Genomic DNA, 22,812 nt, shown 5'->3' on the forward strand with positions numbered 1-22,812 from the left:
CAAGGATCGATTATTTTTTTCAAGACGTAGACGTGGGAATATATACGGGTTCTAAATTATTCCATGCTTTTCGAGTGTTTTTCCTATATAACATATATATAGGGATAGTTTGTTTCGCGAAAATCTGCTGTTGTCGCCAAGTGCTTTATTCTCCGGTGATTTATGTGGCATGTGTGGTCGAGTGTTGTGCTTTACGGAAAATGTGCTTTGCAACTTAAAGTTTGCCGTATAAAACGTTATAGATCGGTCTGAAGCCGTATAATATTTAAAAGTAAGAAACTCACTATCTTAAAGGGCATCCAAACTTTAGTGTAGTAAGAAATGTGGCGTCAATTTTTCAAAGAAACTTCCACAGGCTACTGTAATACTATATACAAAACTTTTCGATTCCTCTTTTTCTCTGCTGAGGTTTCGTCAATCATCCTGTTGGCTTCTTCAGAGCTTATTATCAGTTTCAGTTGGGCTCTGAAGAAGCCAACAGGATGATTGGCGAAACGTCGGCAGTTCGACTCAACAACAACCGACGCTGGAGAATTCCAGAAGTTTTGTAAATAATATGGCGTCAGTTACGAGAAAAGAAAAAAGAAAATTTCGTTGAAGTTAACAAAAAAATATATCTTGCGGTCTACCGTTCAGTTAGAATCAGGTATTGGCCCAGTACATACTCTATAATATAATATTGCTAAGTAGTCACTGATTTCAAAAGTCGAAATAAATCCACGCTCAAAATTGAATTTTAACTATCAAAATGCCTCGTAAAGAGCCTCGTAAAAAAAGTGACTATCCACAACTTATTAAAGTAAAATTATAAGGTGGTGTGGAAACATTGTATAGCGTATGTACTAAATTTATGGGCGTTTTCAGCGACTAGTTTTAAGTATAAATTTAGCATAATTTCAGAAAATCTGAAAACATTTTTGATTTAATGTTTTAAATTTATTATAAATTATATAGAATATACAAACACATAAAATATTTTGGAAAATAGTCAAATAAAACAGATTATTCATAAAAACGACAGTAAAAGTTAGGTTATGTATTAAAAACAATGAAATACTATATATCTTTTGTCCACAAATACTCTTTCTTATACATAATTATATATATATATATATATATATATATATATATATATATATATATATATATATATATATATATATATATATATATATAATTTTTCCTATATGTGCAAAAGAAATATCGGCCATTTGCTCCCAGTGGCGGATCATTAGTAGGCTCCTGAATGCCACAATTTTCTCTTGTGATTTTGTAATTATTGGTATTGTTCTCAATACCAGTCGATACTGCCATTTAGGTTTTAGGTAGCCTCTTGAGGAAGTTATTTCTGTTTATATAAATATTTAGAATATTTCAACATATGTCAATAGTCGCTTCAGTCTCTCACAGCAAAAAATATTTATGTCACATGTCGAAATCACTAAAGGACCTTAAGAAAAAAATTAGTTTAAAGTTGGTAGAGTTGACAAGACTATGGAAAATGCCAAGTATACAATTAGTGCTTAGGCTTGGGCTTTCAGTTTTCCATTTGTTCATGTATCATATAAAGTAAAACGGAGGAATCATAATATGCAAAAGGGTTCCGTTTAAAAATGCATATATTTGTAAAATCGTGGTATTACGGAAACCTCGGTACAAATTTTGCTGAATAAGACCGATATTGTACTTTATCACAGTATTGCGTCACTCTGTATTAGGATTAAGTAAAAATAAGGTCCCTTTTAGACCGTTCACCTATTAAATGTAGCGAAAACAACCCGATTAAAAAGAAAAATCCTGTTGGACCATTTATTAGATATCGAATGACAACTTGTAATTAAGGGCAAAATAGGATAATATTTCTTAATCAAAGGAAACGGAAAATTCGATTAAGTCAATTAATCTTAACTTTCGATAAACCGGAGTCACAGGCCAACGTTAACAAAATAAACAGGTCTCCGGAATTAAGCCCGATACACTAATCTTTATAATGCTTTTATTTTATATTAGAATTTCACCATTGACATTCATTTTTGAAAAGAATTTTCGCTGATGAAACATAGATAAAGCGGTTGTCTTGCCTATTAAAAAATAAAAAACTCATACATTGATCCATCGTGGTAAATTAAAAATACATTTAAACCTAATCCTGTATTAAATACAGAACATAACATAGGTATAAGTTAGGAAAGATCTTTAAAAATATAAGACCCTTTATTTGAAATTGGGCTCTAGTGAAGGTCGTCCAAAATCGGTGGTTGTCCAAGAAAACATTTGATGCAGTACGGAAACTGATTTTGCAGGATCGTCATGTGACTTACCATCAGATTGAGGTATCTTTGGACATTAGTGGGAACATTTGGCCGCTGAAAATATTTGTTCGCGTTGGATTCCACACAATTTGATATCAGCTCAAAAAAAGGTTCGTGTTGATTGGTCGAAGGAAATACTAAGAAAATACGATTCAAAAATTCCAAATAAGTCTATGATATTGTGATGAATGGATCTATGCATATGAACCTGAAAGTAAGCAGCAGTCGACTGTGTGGGTCGTTCAAAATGAGACAAAGCGCGCTTGTTTGTGCGCGAAGCAGTCAATTATGAATAGTACACAACCATTTTTCTGCCGAAAGTCTTCGAAGAAATTAGAAAAAAAAAACCGTCGAAGACGAATCACTCTCCACGACGACAATGCTAGCTCTCACCAATCAGTGTAAACAAAGAATTTTTTGAGTATTAAAAACGTTGATTTGATGAGCCCTTCACCACTCATGACTTCTTTTTCTTTCTTATACATTAAGAATAAATTACGTGGGCAACGATTTTTAACACCAGAACAAGCGACTGATGCGTTTACAAAACATATTTTGGAGGTGCCAGAATAAATGTGGGTAAAGTGCTTTGATGATTGGTTTTATCGAATGTATTGATCGTCAGGGTGAATATTTTGAGAAACAATAAATTCGTATTTGTTGGCGGCTTATAGTTTGTTTTTACAAATCGAGAAACATAAAAGTTAGCCTTCGTATATCACAAAAAACTCTGTACTAAATGGAACCGTACAAAACAAACTATTTGTAAAATATAATTGTTGAACGTTCAACAATTAATGCAAAATGCGTACCAGGACCATAGAGCATACCAAACACTGTACGTTATAATGTATTTCTTCTAGTCCAAAGCATAAATAGAACTGAAGAGAAACAACAAACCCGGAGGCTCAAAATTAAGCGGTGGTCTTTAGAATTTGATTATTATGTTTGTCCAATTTACGTAAGTACCAACCACCCTATACATGAGTCGGTAAGATGAAAAAATATAAGGAAAGGAAAAACTATCCTATAAATATTCTTTCCGGAATCGAATCGGTGGCAATTCATTTTAAAACCACTCTTACTATATGAATGATGATGTTGGGAATATTGATAGATCAGAGCTTGTATTTTTCCCGGTTTGGTTGTTATAAAAATTTCGATCACGTTTCTTGTTCCACTCCCGCGGGACTGTGTTGCTTTTGCAGACCGGTATCGTATATTCGGCGTGAAGGAAGCCTGAGCCAGGCGAAAAAAATAACCAAGAAAATATCAAGGTGTGAGTTGGAACAGCCGCCTTTATTAGATTTCTTTTTTCCTTTTCGCCCAGCAAGTAAAACTCGATCATATTTCCTGAAAGGCACTATTTCCTTTGTGGGCAAGGACAAAAGGCACAGATAATTCATTTATTTCGTAAATGAAGTGAAACGAATATATTTATTCATTTTTTCTATAGTTTAAAATTAATTTAATAAATAAATTAAAATTGTCATGACGACAACATTTTTCGGCGCAAACAGCTGGTTGGGAACTGTGTGTGGAAAATGTATGCGCCTCTAGAGGCCCAACATAAGAGTTGTTTGATATCACGGTAATCCTTTTTTGATTTCTGTAATATTCTATATATAAACAGTATGTGTGCATTTTCAATTTTTGTGTAATGGTTTTCATGTTTTTTAATTATTTGGTCTTTAAAATGAAATGCAAACAGCACAGTCAGGTATATATGTATTAGTTCCTAGACGGCGGTATGATTATAGTTCATAATGTAACCAAGTTATGGGATAAATGGTCTCTAGGGACGCCATTATGCCTTCTGGACATGATGTCTAACTGCCTGGGTTGTAGTAAAACTATCCCTCATATTACTATAATATACATCTTTAATTTAAATAGATACTTGTATGCGATTCTCACTTTAAAATTCCTAGTGTCATATTGTAGTAACATCAATTATTCCTTTTTCTTCTTTTATAAAATATACATGTATTGTAAATGTAAATATAAAATGGTATTCTGAACAACTTCAAGAACGTGCAAAAATAATTTATAATAGCTAAGTTGATATTAAATATAGCCAAAACTCATGTATAGCTTTTTAAAATATCCAGACATAAAGTACAATGACCTATTTAACATAAAATTGTTCAAAAATTCTTAGAAAATTGGTGTCTACATTGATCGGTACTTCAATTATAAGGAAAATAAATTGAACAGTATGTGTATGCATTTATTCGATATTCCTAGTGTCATATTATAGAGACAACAATTATTACTTTTTCTTATTTTATAAAATATACATTTATTGTAAAGGTAAATATAAAATGGTATTCTGGATAACCTCAAGAAGGTACAAAAATAATTGACAACAGCTAAATTAATATTAAACATAGCCAAAACTCCAAAATAGTACAAAAGTACAATGGTTAAAAAATGTTAAATGTTAAAAAAAAATAAATAAAATAAAAAGTATATGTATGCAGCTCGGGATCTAGCAAGATATGGGGAGACTATTGTGATCAGGAGGGCAATGCTAAAAATCGCTAAATGAAAGATTCTTTACATGGACGATTTAAAAACAAATGACCAGATTCGAAGTATAAAAACAACAATAAAGCAAACAATGAATTTATATCGTTCCATAAATTTCTTCTACTCCTTACTGTAAAAAATACAATTCCCAAATTCTTATTTTCCCTCAACAGACCAATCAACCAACCTATTTCCAACTGCAAATTTATTACTGTAAAAAATGCAATTCCCAAATTCTTATTCTCCTTCAACTGACCAACCAACCAACCTATTTCCAACTGCAAATTCATGTATGGTTATGTGTATACTATTATTATTATTATCATTATTTTAGTTTTTATTTATTATACATTAAGGCAAACTGCCTTTGTAAATGGGGCACTATGGAAAAGTAGTGTCATATATTAAATTAATATTGTAAATTTAAATTGTTTCCATTTTAATTTTTCATATGTTTACCTACCTTTAATTTATGGAATGGAATGAAATGGACAGTGTATTATGGATTGAATTAAAACGAAAATTGTATTACATAATAGCTAAAAAAATTAAATTTTTAAATATATTTAAAATGGAAATAGATTTTGAAAAAACACCCTTTGATGCCGCAGTTACTAATTGGAGGGCGTATTCTCATAACCCAGACAATAATTGAATGCCGCCCGACGTCTCTAACAGCGACATGATGTTGGCACGTCATTCCACTATAATATTCTGACGCAAATTTGGGTAGCAAAAATATGAGTCGTTCTGACGTTTGATGGTGAAATATACGAGAAATTGAATTTTTTTTTCTGAAATATTTCTCATGCGGGTCATCATATGTTCAAATTGAGAAAAACCCCTCAGCCCCCTCAGAATGAATTATTTTCTCAAGTATCATATCTCGAGGAAAGATATGATCAAGCAATGGCAAAAATATAAGAGCAGTGTAAAATATTTTTTGATTTTTTAATGAAAATTGGATAAGGCGCTTTGAATGCAACTTGAAAGCTAATCATCCCATACGTAAGTGTAGAGCCGTAGATCTTAACGAAAACAATTTCCAGGCAATTGAGAGCGATAACAATGTGAACCTTTCTCCGAACAAAATTAAAATATAAATTACAAATGTTCCTCTGAATTCTGACGTTCATTGGTTAGTAAGAAACTCGAAGTCGACAAGTCAATTAAACGTATAAACATTGCCAACGTTATCTTATAATCAGTTTACTAGGCTTTATTTGTAGGGATAATTTATGATCAAGAAAAGATTCTTGCAGAATTCTATTCACAATTATGTAGGGGTCAACGTAAAAGTAGCCCCCCCATTAATAAGAAATGTGGCATCAGAAGTGATGCCAGAAGTATCCATAGAAGAAATTACAAAGGCAATGAAAAGAAACAAAGCACCAGGAATTGACGGAATCACTACGCATATGATCCTTGAGGGTGGGAAAAGGTTGATTAGGATAGTAATAAAACTAGTAAAGAGTTGTTTTCACCAAGGAAAAATAGCCAGTGCATGGAATAACTTTAAAATAGTATTATTACACAAGAAGGGCGGTACACAAAAATGACAAAACTACAGACCAATAAACCTACTACCACACCTATATAAGATCATTACTAATAGGCTAATAAAAAAAAAATAATACCAACCATACGAACAAGCTACCTTCGGAAAGGGCTATTCAACATCAGATAGCTTATTTATCATGAGAATACTGATAGAAACTATACTATACAACGAGTACAATTTTTCACTGTATTTGGTATTCGTAGATTACCAAAAATCATTCGACATAGTGGAATATAGCGCGGTACTGACAGTCCTTCGGAATTGCAGGATTGACAGTAGATACATTAGCCTGATACAAAGTACCATGAATCAGTCTGTAGCTACATACTATCTCAAAAAGAACGAACAGACAAAAACAGTAAATATAGAAAGGGGTGTTAAACAACGCGACACCCTGTCACCTTAACTTTGGTCCTAGAAGATATAATCAACAAACTGAACTGGTCGAACAAAGGCGTAAACATCAACTTCAAACGCCTCAACAACTTAAATTAGCCGACGATATAATTCTAATAGCTAATAATGTAAGTGAATTGCAAGAAAATGCTAACAGAGTTGACCACCGAGTCCGACAAGGTTGGTTTGAAGATGAATATTGAAAAAACGAAGGTAATGGAGAAAATTAATATATACCGGGACCAAAAAATGGGTCTGAATGGAGATATCCAAACGGAAGAAATAAAAAGAAGGCAAACGCTAGCTCGGGAAGCTTTTGGAACACTAAGCTGTATACTGAAGAACCAACAAATTCAACTACATCTAAGAACTAAATTTCTGACGCATGCATCTTACCAATACTTACATACGCAACACAAACATGAACCATCAGAAAGAACATCAACATGTAAGGGCAATGCTGGGAATATCTCTTAAAGCTATATATATATATATATATATATATATATATATATATATATATATATATATATATATATATATATATATATATATATATATATATATATATATATATATATATATATATATATATATATATATATATATATATATATATATATATATATATATATATATATATATATATATATATATATATATATATATATATATATATATATATATATATATATATATATATATATATATATATATATATATATATATATATATATATATATATATATATATATATATATATATATATATATATATATATATATAATCCTAAACCTATCTTTCCTAAGGTGTAAGGTTGAATAAATGTTTACAAGTCGAATAAGAATTTCCTCCATCTTTTCTTCTCTAGCACCATTTTAGCTGCTTCCATTATCTTTTAGTATATTCGCTATGTTAGTTGCGGTCTTCCTTTATTTCTTCGGCTGAATGTTCTCGCTTCCCAGATCAGTTTGGTTATGGGTGTCCGGCATTTCTCAATATGTTTGAGAACTGGTTGTTCCTTCAATCTCTCTCGAATCGAGTTATTTCGGATTCTGTCTCTAATTGTGATACCTAGGACCTTTCGTAGGTACTTCATCTCCATGCTTTGAATCCTATTTTTTACCTTTTGGTTCAGTACCCAGCTTTCATATCCAAATGGTAAAATTGGAATGAATATTGTTTTGTATATTGTTATTTTGGTTTTAGTTGACATTTCCCCCTTTTCCTATGAAGCTTGATTTTAAAGTGTGAAATAGTCTTGAGGGACTCTCCATTCTCGCATTTAGTTCTGTTTGGTGACAGCCGTTGCTGCTTAGTTGTACCCCCAGGTATTTAAAAACATCTTGTTCTATTCGTTTCTTATTTAATTCCATTTGTTTTGGACGTAATCATAATTTTAGTTTTTCCTTCGTTGATTTTAATTTTTTTATCATTTAGCCTGTCTCCTTAAGATAAGAGGACAAATATATGGATAAAACAAAGAACAAGGGTAACCGACATAGTGCTCTAAGACTGAAATGGAAATATGTAGGACATGTTGAAAGGGGAGAAACTAACAAATGGCAAAAATCAGTCCTGGTTTGGAGACCATACGAATTTCAAAAATCCAGCGAAAGACTAATCGTCGGCAGAAATTGGATACAAACAGCCTACAGCAGAAGAAAATGAAGGAAGGAACTTGAAGAGGCGCATGTTCAAAAGTTGACTTAGAAAACGTTAAAAAAGAAGAATGCTAGGCATTATTAGCCAATAGTTAAATTAAGGAGAAAATGAGTGACCGTATCACAATTTCCTCGTTGAATAAACTGAAATCCATGTCATTTATTTTGCAAGTTCACCATTTTAAAATTTACCGAGACATTTAAACAAAATGATATATATATAGCAGACTAAATTAACTGGAAAAATCATTCCTTTCCGAATTATTCCCGGAAGAAGATCTCTAGGAACTTTTACAAAATACGACAATCTCGCAGTTATATCAATCTCTGTTCTGAAATTTATACAGTTTGGATGTTTTAATATTAATTCAATTTAATCAAAATATCAATTCTAAAATAATTTGTTTGGTTTGGTCGCTGTTTATTGTTTTCAAAATTTCAAGGTAAAAATTGTTTAGGTTCTTTAAAGGTGATGGTTTTGTAAATCTTTCGGATGTGCTTGGTAGTTTGTGGTGCTATTTGATGGCACTTCATGTCAAACGTCGCTGAGTGAAAGCATTCGTGCTGTTTTTCTAAAATGTACCCAAAAACTGATGCTCACTCTAAAACATACACGTGACTAAAGTAGCGTGAGTTTTTGTATAACAATATAGTTCTCATTTGTTTTTTTTCTAATTGTAGGCTTTAGTTTAAGAACCTTTATTATTTATTATTATTAATAGATTATTTTATTTAGCACCCCAACTAGTTGTTTTCCTTTTAGACTTAGACTTAATCATCATGCTCACTATGAAACGATAGGTACTACAATTTTCTTTGTGTGATTCGGTTTAAGAAAATAATTACAAATTTCAAAATCAACCTCACGTAATCGTTAGATGTTTTCCAACATTTCTACTTAACTGCAACTTACTTTATCTGCAAAGGATCGTTCACTTTTTCCTCTGACTTGCATTACTCGTAACATTTAAAGCGAAGCGGCATAACCGCCTTTTTTAAAGCATAAAAATTGTTTCGATTCGGGAAGGGATAATTAAAATTTAAAAACTGCTTCGCTCGAGACATAAATTTTAAAACGTAAAACGCAATCCAATTCATTCCAGCTTCTAATTATGTCCGCCATTAAGCGAGGAACGAGTGCCCTTTCGGAAACTAATAAAGACATTCCATTCAAATAATTATATCAGTGAAATCGCACGCTTATAAAATTGATCTGCTCTTGACAGCAAGCTCTTAACGATAACGATTAACCGATAACTGTAATGTTTATTGTATCAGCATTGTTACAGCATAGTCCTGTGACAATAGATACTTCTTTAGGAAAAAAAGAAAGAAAAATGCTTTGATTTGTATAATATATTGTATAATATTGTATATTATACAATTTTCTACACCCTATTCTAAAATTCCATCGTTAGTGCTATATGAAAATATTTTTAAATAATTGTAAATATATAACGAATAACCAGAGGTTATTTGTATTTTTAAGATATAGATATAGACTCCAGCAGTTTAATATAGTTAAAAATAAATAGGTCAACAAATAAAATAAAATATGCGAAATGAATTAAAATTTTTGACAAAAAAGTAAGTAGAGACAGAAAACCATAAAAGACCACCAGTATATCCAGCGGTTTTCATAATTACTATTAGCAAAGTTGGGATTTTTTTAGTGCCTTTTCAGTTCGCAAGCCTTTTTTTAGAATAAACATTATTCTTATTATTTTTACTGTGTACGGGAAAATATACCGACATTCTCAACGTACTAAATATGTCCGTTCTATTGCCTTCGCAAATTACTCGATAACCGATTCTAGTCAAATTGATGCACAGTTAGAGTGATGCGCTGTAATAATCCCATATCCGTTGCCATCTCGGTGTTGAGTTATTATCGCTCTATTCGCTCATTTATTTAATGAGGTGGGACGTTAATGGTAGTTTTGCGATGTGAATTTTAGCCCGAATATCACTCAACTAATTGAAGTGGATAGCATATTTCAGAGATTAGTTTGCAGGGCTACAATGGAAGCAACCTATACAAATAAAACAGGGGGTCAGGATTTGAAATCATTCACATATTTGCGAATACGCAAATCGGAAGTAAATATTTCTACTAGCAATTTAAATATTGAAGTTGCAAAATCGCCCAATCTGGCAACTTATTACAACCAAGAAGACCAAATATAATATTATATTTAAAAGCAAGCAACCGGTATTACTGGAAGACACTGAAGATTTTATTTGTAGGAGAAAACTGACGGGTTTGGCGAGTATCTAGTCATGAAAATTATTGACGAATAAGTTCGTTTCAATCTACAAAAACTTGTTGATATCACAGATCTTTCGAAAAGTATCGCATGTGCTTTAGTTACGAGAAACTCAGAATTTTATATCGAAATTTATTGCTTTTGTAGGAGTAGGAATTTTTTAAATTACAAGATAAATTAAATTAAATTTTTGCAATAACGGCATTACAGGTAGGTATTTATTATGTTCGTATTCTATCCTGAATCCTCTTAGGACTTAAAAATTTTAAAAATTTGTGTTCATAATCTCCAACTTAAATTACAGATGTATCTTGTTTCGTTGTTGTGAATTGTTTCTTCTAAATAAGGAGGTAGTTCTCAGCTCTCAAATTTGTAAAAGGAATTCAAGAATTCAAGAAAATGCTCAAATTAAAAGAGCTTTTATGGAAAAAGGTGGATTACTAGGAATTATTGGCTGTATAGATAGGACTCATATAGCAATCATCACACCGCATGAAAATGCTCTAAGCTATACATATTTTTATTTTCTGCTCTTCACTATGTATAGTATGTGATAGATCCATCACTGTTTTCGAATGAATATGATAAAAAAGTTTCATTTCATTCATTAGATGCATAATGGGGAGCGCAAACTATGTTAGGTCAGAAATTGTTAATAGATATTTTAGACAATAACATAATATAATAACAATAGAATAATGTGAACTCATGGTACGTTGTAGCAATTTTATTATTATTTTTTCATTGCCCACAAAAAAAAACATTCACAAGGAAACATAAAAAAACAAATATTAACACAGAAAATAAAACTACAATATTGCAGGAACAGGAACTAATTTAACGATTTACATAACACATAACCATTGCATAATAATATGTGCAGACACTTTTAAATTAAAAAAATTATTTTGACTCGAACCTCTTCAATTGTGAAAACAAATCATTATGTCTTTCTTTCTTATGTTTGACATATTCGAATAAACTAGTAAATTAATCGACGGTCAAAACAAACCAAATATATAAATATGTGCAACCGACGCGTGTTTCAGAGAGAACCTCTTAGCGATCTTTTGCCTTGAAGTTCGGAAACACGTTCGGCTCCACCGTACGCCGAAAGCGCTTACAGAGTTAAAAAATGCTCCACTACCGAAATAATCTCTCCTTCTTCACGTGAAACGAATTACAGATTCCCACCCCTGACGACTCTGGGTAACAAAACCCACGTGTTGAAGTTCGCTTCATCCGTGGATAATTGGGTGTGGAAAATAATCACTCATAAAACTATATGGAGAAGCTGTAATAGAGTTTTCATTAGTTAGGAGTTTTGCATTGTGATATCTCTTAAGCTATGATATGACTTTTAAGAATTATCCCTATATGACTGTCATTTACCCCTACTTGTATTCTGCTTGACTCTACTTAAATCTGTAATTTTAGAAGTCTACATCTTGTCGAGCGAAGTGCACAGAACTTGTTCAAAATTCAAAGACAGTATATGACACTTCTTATCAAAAAAATATCATTCCTGTGTCATTTTTCATTGTACCCCTAACCAAATGGTACCAAATATAAATTTCAAATTATTTCGCAATCCAGCATTACCATTCGCAGAAGAAAAGACGAGGCTTGCGCACAACGATTGCCGAAAACTCCGGTGGAGGCTTCAGTTGCAGACCGCTTTATTTGTGCCCTAAAACTATCCGCGGACACACGCGCGTCCTTAGCGCCCCTTTTGGAAATCGTCCGACGTCCTCTTCTCCTAGTCCTGGTATTGTTTTGTAATTAGTTCGCTCTTGCGAACCGGCGGGAAAATTGAAATCAAATAACTGTTCTAGCATGTCGTGGTTAAACGTCAAGTGATGTGAAAAACTTCGTTAGCATGTTCTGTCTGTGGAAGATTTGTGTTGTGATTGGAGTTTTACTTTCGGATCTGAATGGTAAGGGATGAACGAAAATTATTAAAATATTGATATCAAACAATAGAAGTGATACACATATAGGGGGTTCACATAAACTTAGGTTCTGAAATTCTTAGTTTAAAAGTTTAAAAAATACTTCTATTGTCGTAGACTTCTTTTTGGCAGTGACGCGGATGGTGGTTATTTTGAGTGCAAATTTTTTAGAAGTAAGTTTATTGTACACTAAAGGAAGAAAAAATAAATGTTCATAAAAATAGATGTCGTCTATTTTCAGTATTTTTGTTTTTCGGTGGAAAATGAGGCGACAACTGAAGAGTCAAAAAAGTGATACTTGCAAATTATAATTTGTAAATATTAAGTATTGCCGCCTACAATGATAATAATTAAGATACCACCTGGGCGGCACTGCAGTTCACCATTTAAATCTAATTAAAGCAAAATTGACCCTTCATCAGTATAAAAAAAATCTGGCCAAAAATATTGAAAGTTTGTTCATTGGAAAATAAGCATATCTAAACCTACATTTTTATGATCTTTTTTTTTTGTTTTGGATGGTGAATTTCCACTCCAGCATTAGAGCATGGTTTTTGATACACCTTGTACAGAATATAAAGAAATTAGATTGGCCAATAAAGACCTCAACTTTTATGGATGGTTTGATATGAATTGTATTAAGCATATTTAAGAAAAACCATGCAATTGAAATATTCTATACTGTCGTTATTTTTTCGTTTTTGTAATACGAGGGGTTCAAAAAGAATTTAATTTTCTGATACGGATTTTCCATCTAGAACCACCTATAGCTTCTCTCTATCTCAACAATCATTTTAGATTTTATTAGTAGGTGTACGGTAGAGAAAAGGGGATGAACATCCCGTTGCTTGAACGGTTCAGTGATTTTTGTACACTGAATTTATATTGGCATATTCTAATACAGTTCCAATTACCTACTAATTTTTTTTTGTCAACTTCTTAAGGTAAACATGAGAGAAATTTTAACAGTACAAAAACGTTTCATATTGTTTATGTTAAAATGAAAAGGTAGCCTTTATCTATTAATCCGCAATTGTAATCATCCAACCTCCCTTAATAAAAAATATCTTCGAATAAGATTTACTTCTAAACGCTACGAAATTATCATCGGTCCTCGTTGGTCGGTTTAGTTTCACGACATTGGATAACGAACCTGCTCTGGACAGATTCATTTTTAATCCTTTATTTTATAATCTTATGGAATAAAGACTGGTGATGCAAATTCCGACCTTTAAATTAGGAGCAGATTAAGGTCTTTTCAGCTTATAGCACCGCATCAGGCTTGATACTTGATAATAGCTGACGAAATTTCATTTCGTAAATTAGAAATTAATATAATATAAACGCCGCTTGACTGTTATTTGGCAGCGCAAAAACATTTTCTTTCCTTTAGGGTTTACAATAATTCTGAGTTGAACGTTCTTATTTATTTTAAATTATGTAAAGTTATTAGAACATCTATGATACATAACTTTCTACTCACATAGACTTTGATTTTGGTGGAGTATAGCCGAAGAATAAAGATGATTTCTAAACGCCTTTAAGATATTATGATTTAATTTAGTGAACCTGTCAACTGTCTTGCACTAGATGGTTATAACAATATGGATAGTCGCCATAAATATTGGATTAAATGTATGCGATATTTATTTTCACAATATCTAAAAAAAGGAGTTTTAGATATGCAAGTACGTCGGAGTCTATTTTAATTTGAATTTATATGCGGGGATTTATCGATGAAAAAGAAGATATACTGATGTTTGAAAGGAGTCTAAAAACTGAATGAAACTGACTGCTAGGAAATTGTTGCGATGCTTTTTGCTTCTAATGCACTAGCAAGCCAAATTGAAGAATAAGTTTACCCTTAAAGTTAAGGGCAAATTGATTTCCATATACCCTTATGATCGATAATTTTAGCTCCTAACTGCGTAAACAAAGCGAATACTATATTTGTCTTTGATGAATTGTGCCTGAATTAGAATTTCATTCTGGGAATTTCACCTTGGAATTCAAACGGAGTTTCGAATTTCCCATCTAATCGTACTGCGACGTGACGAAGGAGTAAAAACACGTGGGCACTAAAACCTAAAAAAGGTAAACCGAATAGAGCTCTTAAAATGAACAAGTTCTGAAAAGAGAATATAGATAATATAGTGGGGTACTATTTTTGTTCATAGTTGCTTCAAAAATTAACCTAAATTAACACAGAATTGACTTCGAATATCAGAGATATTCCGTCAGCAAGAGAATAATGCCTTTATATAAAATTGAGGATAATGAACATAAACTATTGTGATGAAAAATCAAAATGAAGTAAGTTTCATTAAGAAAGAAAATATGCCTTCTTTAATGGGATTAAGAAGCCATTAAGGAAGCTTAGTTTTTTCTACTTTTGCGTCGTATCTTTTCGTATCTATCACTTTTAAAATATCAAACAAAATGTAATATACTAATAAATAGTAATTATATTATTCTCGCTCAAAAAACAGCAAATTTTGGATGTGTAAAGATTTAGATTTGGTTATTTGTTATAAACAAATTAAAAAAATGTATGCCTTAGAAGGAGAAACATCATTAAATAACAGCAAAAATGTTATGAAACCACCAAAATTATGTATGCACTTGTTATTACTATTTCCTTTATTTTCAAGGCAGAGGAGTGTTGGTAGGTTTGTAGAAATGAGCCAACATCAATGTAGCGTTAAACTATTATCAAATGAAAAGTAAATGTCAGTTATGCAGTGCACCACTTGCAGTTGTGTAACGTGGCGAAGTAACTAGCAAACTTAGGGACAAAACACGGGTGGCGCCACCACAAGATAATTATCAAAGTTGCTTTGTCTAGCGGAATATTGTTTTTCTCTGCAAAGTACCAAACAAACTTGAGATTAATGCTTCGCTGATAATTATACTGGTCGATGCAATGAACAATACCTGTAGGTAAAGTTTCAAAGCCCCATTGTTGAAGATAATTTGAAAGTTGTCCGCTGCGATTTGAAATTTGTGCCAATTTCAAATTTTCCTATCCGAAGCATTCGCGTGATATATTGCAATAAAATATTCAGATTTTTATTAATTTACCAATGCGAAAATTAAAAATCCGGTGAAACAAGCAAATTAACCCTATGCAATATTTTCTCCGAATTTGAATGTACACATAAATTGATTACTCCGCACAAACTATAATATTTTGTATATGTGAAATACAATCTATTACCTATAAATTCCAAACAATCAATTAAATTTATGCCGGTATTTGTCATTCAACATGGATATTCTATCGAAATATACATTGTTTCCTGGTTTATATAGAATCGATTGTTAACAATAACAATGTCTTGTTAAAGTATATATTGATGGGAATGTTTTCGTAAAAGAGCCAATATGTGGTAGGAATTTTATAGGTATTTGGATAACTCGCAATAACGGTTTGTCTAGGGGATTACCTATTTTCTCTTTGTTATCTTAACTGATTTTATTTCGTGTTTAAAAATATAATATTAGGAAATAAAAAAAATTGAAATCGTGACTTTCCTTTGTTCTTTTTTTTGTTTTGTTTCTTTTAGTTGTTTTGTTATAGGGAGAAAACGAGAATTTAGCTTCGAAATTTGCGGAATCAGAAAATCATTTAAATCATTAAATTGAAATTCTAGACTCTTCCTTAGCTTATGAAAACAAAAGTGCCAAAAAGAGGTTGTTGTATATGTTTTGTGTTGGAATATATTTTTTTATTGATTTCATTGTTTCGATTATTATTCGCTATTTCATAATTTGTTTTCAAATATTAGCCAGACCTAGTTTTTTGCTAATAAAGCCTTAACTTTACGTGGTCCAAGTAGATAAATACATACATTGTATATTCTTTTTATAAAACTTCTGAATTCCTCCTGCGTTGGTTTTTGCTGAGTCGAACTTGCTTACCGACGCAGGAGGAACCCAGAAGTTTTATAAAAAGTATTAAAGTAGCCTGTAGAAGTTTCTTTGAAAAATACATTGTTTATTATTTGTTTTCGAAAATTATGGAAACTGAACCTGTCATTGGGTTGAGGATTTTCTATCAATTTAAAGAAACCCACCCATACTGCGTGCCTCGTTGTCTAATGTTCCAACTCTTAAAAATATATATCTAGCTTCTGAATAAGTTGTATCATAATTATTGTAGTATTGTAATAATAGTATTTTTCTTAAATTTCCAGAAAAAAGCTAAACACAGTTTTCGCAGTTACTGAGTTTCTAAAATTATTTGATGACGTCTCACTGCTTCACTGAGCTAAAACACATAACAGTATATCCCAGTTACTTAAAGTATCCGATCCAATAGAAATCTGGTAGTTCGCATTTCTCGAATTGTTCTTTGGTACTATCTGCGTAAGGCACTAAGTTTAATGTCATCTAAACACACTCAGCAAACTTCGCATACTTAAATCGACGCAAAACTAGCCCTTTTAAATACTTAATTTTATCATAAATTCAAATATGAAACCGAGGCAGATTATATCTAAACTAATGGTTTGGGACAATCTAGACAATATGGAAATGAAACCCACAGCATGAGTAATCTTTTATATAATATATATAACGAAAATAGATGAAAACTTGTATTACAGATTGTTTTATTCGCTGCATCGAATATTGTTTTGTAGAGTGCCGCCAGGGCTTATAATTTATGTAAGCTGTCACGCAAAAGCTTCTTACGAGAACTCAGGCAGAAAATAAAAAGGTACATCCAAAAGCTTTCTAGTAACAAAGCTTGTTGCGTGACTTCGCCGAATCTTCCTGAACGTACAAAGTTACGGGAAAATGAATTTGGGTAGTTAGTCCCTACGTGGATGTTGTTTTAATGTCGGGTAATAGATCGATTTTGATTGTGTTCACGTAAAAAGATCGTATAGCACTGGGTGAATTAAGTTGGCATCTGCTCTCAGAGATTAGTAAGGTGACCGTACCTCTTTTAGATAAGCAAACATTCACATAATGCAGATGCAATGTAAATCAGAAATATGTACGCCGCAAATGAATTTTGTATTTTGTAGTAAACGAAATTATTACTTTTCAAACCCGATATTCAACAAGAAAATTTTGTTCCATATACATATTTTATTCCGCATTGGAAAGAAATAAATTCTAACAAATCATTTTTTTTTTTACTAGAAAATAAAAATAGTTCATCGAATTTACTTTTAAATTTTAGAGAAGCAAAAGTCAGAAGATTCCTTCAGTCTGTCTTTGACGACCTTGAATGTTTAAATGTAGTAAAAATATGATTTTTTATTTCTATTCAAACATATGCGTATGCGTTATTAAAATGGGTTAAAAAAATTCAAGGTCTGAATGCCTTAAGACGGATAGTAATGTACAGTGTGTTCGTAGTGGATGCCCTATTAGAAGTATTGAACATCTATGGATTCGTTTCAAAGCAAAGAAGAGCAAGTAACGCATCACGCTTCTAGATACCTTATCTCTTAAAATTATTTAAATATTTTCCAAATTACAACAATACGATTCAAAGAAGTTCAATTTATGGAGCATGATTAACTTCCAATGAAATAGGAATTGTACTTCCTGTACTATATAGTGCTCTCCTAGGGGAGCGAGTGAAGATGTAAGGGTATATTGGTCCGAATGCAACTGCCCTGACCACCAAGGATGAATGCATGAATTTGTATGGGATAAAAACCACCGATAATTATATACAAATTTGTCATGGAGAAGCCGTTTAGACAAAATTATGATTAAAATGAAAATTTTAGCTTGCGTACTATGTCGGTAACGAACTGGCAAGCGCACAACATTCCGAAAACAAAGTTAATGGAAATCGGTAAATTAAATTTGTTTTGCAGTTCCTTTTATTACACCCGTGTAATTAAAGCAGGAGGAACAATGCAAGAACGTTTCGCACAATAAATATTTTCAATTCAAATCGTTTGCTACGGCTCCTAATTGCACGCGAAAACACAATCGCGATTTGTTCAAGCAAAATAGTAATTGAGTTTTATTTAGACCTGGAAACATGATTTGTGTTTTCAAAAAATAAGTCGTTTTCCGCGATTTTAAAAGGTAGAAAACACAGCAGAATTAACGACTGTGTCGAAATTCGGTTCCAATTTCCTTTGAAGAAATGAATCTTCAAAGAAGGTTTTGAATAGAAAGTTAATGACTGAAATAGGGTGTTTTCTAGACTTTTATTTAACTTCAGTGGATTTTACTTTTAAAAAATATGCCTGAACGCATCTATACTGGTTATTAAAACATTTGTCGTTAAGAGAAATTAAGTATGACCGAAAATTGTTCGATATTATAGATTTATATTTTACACGGGTATCAGTATTAAGGTTGATTTTTATACAGTAAATTTCAAAATAAAACATCGTACTATTCTTGTTTTGTATTAGAAACTTTTCTGGACGAGTTTTCAGTAATATCGAAAGACAAAAATAGAAATAAAAATAGAATTTCAACTGTCTTGTTCAACTTTAGCTAAATGACAATAATTTTATATTATGACCACTTTGCACATACTAAGTTTACTGTATTCGTATGATGTTTTTTTGTCACACTGTAGCAGTTACTAATATTTTAAACACCACAAGAAAAAACACCCTGTAGATAATCAAAATTTCGTAGTAGCATACACAAAAATATTTATATAAAAATTTTCAGCTTAGTTTTCTGGTGTTTCACAGTCGAGTGGACCGTCTAACACTAATTTATAATTATAATTCTGCCATTTTTATCATAACAAATAGGTCAAATGTAAAATGTATACCGGAAATATCGAAATTCGGTCCGAAATAACCTATAAATTAAAACCCTGAGAAACAATATAGATCAACCTATCAAATTCATCTATTTTATATCATAATATTCTTTGTTGCTTTCCCCAAAATAATTTAACTTTCAGTCCGAACCGAACATAAATTCGTTTGCCTGCGTCTGGGCGATATAAAAAGTTTGATGTTCCGGTGTATGCCTTAATTTCGGCAATTTAACGAACAAAATCAAAAGTTGAGCTTTAAAAGAATCATAAAAGCGTTAAAACTTAAATTGGATTTAACCAGATAGACCCTAAAAATATTCTGTTTGCAAACTGGAATGCCGTTGTGGCTTACCGGTTTTAGTTAAATTAGGTTTCGGGTTTTTTTTAGACCTGCGTAACTTTTCTTATTATTACTGTACTTTTTTAAACTTTTACCTTTATTTCAGTTAAATTAATGCCAACTATTTAAAAAATTGTTTTATTGTCATCACACACGCAAGATATTGAGAGTTTTGGAAAACAGCAATTTAGTTGCTGCGTTAATATTAAAGTGCTATTTTTTGACTCATTATAAATTTAATCTTTGTATGACACATCAAAATATTCGTATTATTTGATCTATTTAATGCAAAAACGAATAAAGAGCGTTTAGATTTTCATTTTAACATTAAACTTTAAGTATCTAATTGAAAAAATATAAAATATTATTTGTCTGTAAATATTTTTTTATCCAATTCTGTTTTGTGATCTTAAATAAAATTTATTTTGGATTATTGAATATGAGAATATTTTATTATACCAAAGAATTTCGATATAAAAATATACAAATCATTTTCGGAAACAGTTAATAAATTTGCTTCTTGTATATTATCTGCATTGTCTAATAAAAATTCGCTTTTATTTTGAAGTGCTATGGATATAGGCTTTTTCAGGATAACTTTTTAAAAAACAAAATCTATGAGTAGAATACGATTTTAGTGCCTTACGATCCATCGAATTATTTTTGGAAGATTTAATAAAAAATCAATGTCTAACCGAAAGTGTTGAGACTCAGTTAATATTACTGAACTAGATTTAGTTTGGAATTTCTTGAAACGATTCGTTAATGGTCGAATACATGAAAATAAATTATTATCATTTACCACCCTGTTTTAACAGAATAATATCCTATTATTTAAGAAAATCGCTGAGAATTTAGTTCTTGTTATCGTATATCCGCACAAAGAACGACCTAGAGAATAGTGACTCCAACATCGTAGCAAACATAAATTTCGCGGTTGACATTTTGTTCACGCAAAGACAAAAACAAATATAAAGATAAAAGTTAGCCTCGCCGCTGCAAATACGAGCCTCTAAATTACATTCGTTGTAGCGCGTCATGTTAAAATTCCGCTACACAACAAATTAATTTGAATTCGCAATTACAAAATACCTAAACGCGCCGAGTTCAGCGGGGAAAACTTGTATTTCGTTTAGGAAATTAGGTCTTTGTCGGATTAAATTCCAATTTTGCGATAATTAAGGCAACTTTTGATCCAACCGAAACCATTCCGAAGATTTTAATTACCTAAGAAATTAGATGACAGTGAACCTCACAATCAAATCGAGTATCACTGCGTATGGCGTCCTTCAACGACATTTTTGTGGTCTTTTGAGGAATTGCTCGTGAACATTATCTCGATAATTTTGTTTTCTACGTCCCAGGTATTAAGATTCTTACCATTTATTTACCAGAAAACAGACGTTTTGATGCTTTCGATTTTTCAACTGTTTCAACCGGGTAATTTTTGGGTGTAGAATACAAAGGAGCCATCAGATTTTGGATAGGCTATAATTACCATTTTATGTTCCTAACTTGCGTTAATTATACGTTAGAACTCTTATATTACTATCACCAGTTAAAGAATACATGGATTTAGGTATTTCTTACAAGAAATAGAATTAAATAGATTGGACATTTATCCCTAAAAAACTTTCTTTTATACGACTTTCTAGACTGGAGTTTACTAGGGAAGTTTCGCTGAAGGCTCCAGTAGTAGTCGGCCATCATATAGCTATTTCATTGCCCTTGATAACAGTCGTCAATAGTTTTAATGTCCTGATGAAATCTTTCCCCCTGTTCTTCACTAGAATCACCTAAGTTTTCTGGAAAGCGCTCTAGGTAGTACTTGAATAAATGAACAAAAGTTAGGGTCAGTCTCGTTCATTGATGTGATGAATCTTGGATCTTTAACAACTTGCTCGAGTTATTTGAGGACTATCAAATAACCAGCTCTTATTTTTGCCGTTCTGATCCCGGGAAGGTGACAAGTACCAAAAACAATTGCTATTTCGACTTTAAGCCTTCGCAATTTGGTTTGTTGGTCACGTTTTCATTTCCCTGGAATATATTCCTTTGCTGATTTTTGTCCTTTATCAGAATTAATATCAATTAACCTGTATCATAAAAACTAGAGTCGATAGAAAAAAATCCGTTGGCATTTTTGGAATCAACGCGTTAGGACCATCTAAAGTCAGTTGTTGGATATCCGGTACAATTTTTTTTCATTTTGTTGCAGTGTGTATTCTCTCTAATTATTTTTTAAAGCTTTGTAAGGTTCGTTCAGATTTGCATAAAAAATATATTAATTTTATTACCGTTGAAATCAAGTTTCACCAAGCAGATAAAATTTTTACCGACATTTTAGCTGAAATAACAAATTTTACTAAAAATATTTCTAGCGTAATAGAGCTTTTGCGTCAAATCAATGTCGGATCTCGGTTTTGCATTGTTTAGTGTACTTAAAACTCTGGAGATCTGCTTTATATTGAAAGTTTATCTCCCATTCAAGTGTTTTTTTTCATAACAGAAAACTTTCTAAAATTTTGTAGCTCACAAAAACGATGGAATAGAAAGAGTTACAAAAAACATTGTTTCCCAACGTCCTTTAAACAGTTGATATTTCTACACAACTGGTGATGAAACTGATATTAAACAAAACTGGTTGTCAAAACTAAGTTTTTAAAAATGTCAACCCTAAGGTTAATATTAGAAAATAGTTATTGTGTAACTAGTTGAGAAAAGAACTATTAATAAGTTTAAAAACTCTGTGGAAAATTATGAAACTTTCTGTGTAGCATATGTTATAAAAGAACCTAAGAATTTAAGCACATACACCTTAAAACAAAATACAGAGAAGGAATGATTTTTAATAAAATTTAGTTCAAAGTTAAATTATAGTTAGTAACGAAACTCTACAGGATACTTTATAATACACAATAACACTATACAGAGAATTTAAAATAGCAACGTCTAGCTGAGAAATATAGTCTTCCTAGAAACAAAATAAATAAATAGACAGTATAGTAATGCAAATTTATTGGAGAGATCA

The 22,812-nt window shown here is 31.6% G+C and overlaps 1 protein-coding gene across 2 annotated transcripts in view; it reads left to right on the forward strand.

Moving 5' to 3' along the window:
* The window catches only part of LOC132696032 (uncharacterized), a 122,792-nt gene that overhangs the window by 36,798 nt on the left and 63,182 nt on the right, over positions 1-22,812 (forward strand). The window contains exon 1 of one of the 2 annotated variants that reach the window (XM_060660567.1): positions 12,441-12,669. The exons of the other annotated variant lie outside the window; for it this stretch is intronic. Coding sequence (XP_060516550.1) covers positions 12,612-12,669 — 58 coding nt within the window. The 5' untranslated portion in view covers positions 12,441-12,611. Of the gene's footprint in view, positions 1-12,440; positions 12,670-22,812 lie in introns of those variants that run through there. 2 annotated transcript variants of the gene reach the window in all.

The sequence above is a fragment of the Cylas formicarius genome, unplaced genomic scaffold, assembly GCF_029955315.1.
Source record: "Cylas formicarius isolate icCylForm1 unplaced genomic scaffold, icCylForm1.1 PGA_scaffold_1__22_contigs__length_36826433, whole genome shotgun sequence".
Classification (NCBI taxonomy): domain Eukaryota; kingdom Metazoa; phylum Arthropoda; class Insecta; order Coleoptera; family Brentidae; genus Cylas; species Cylas formicarius.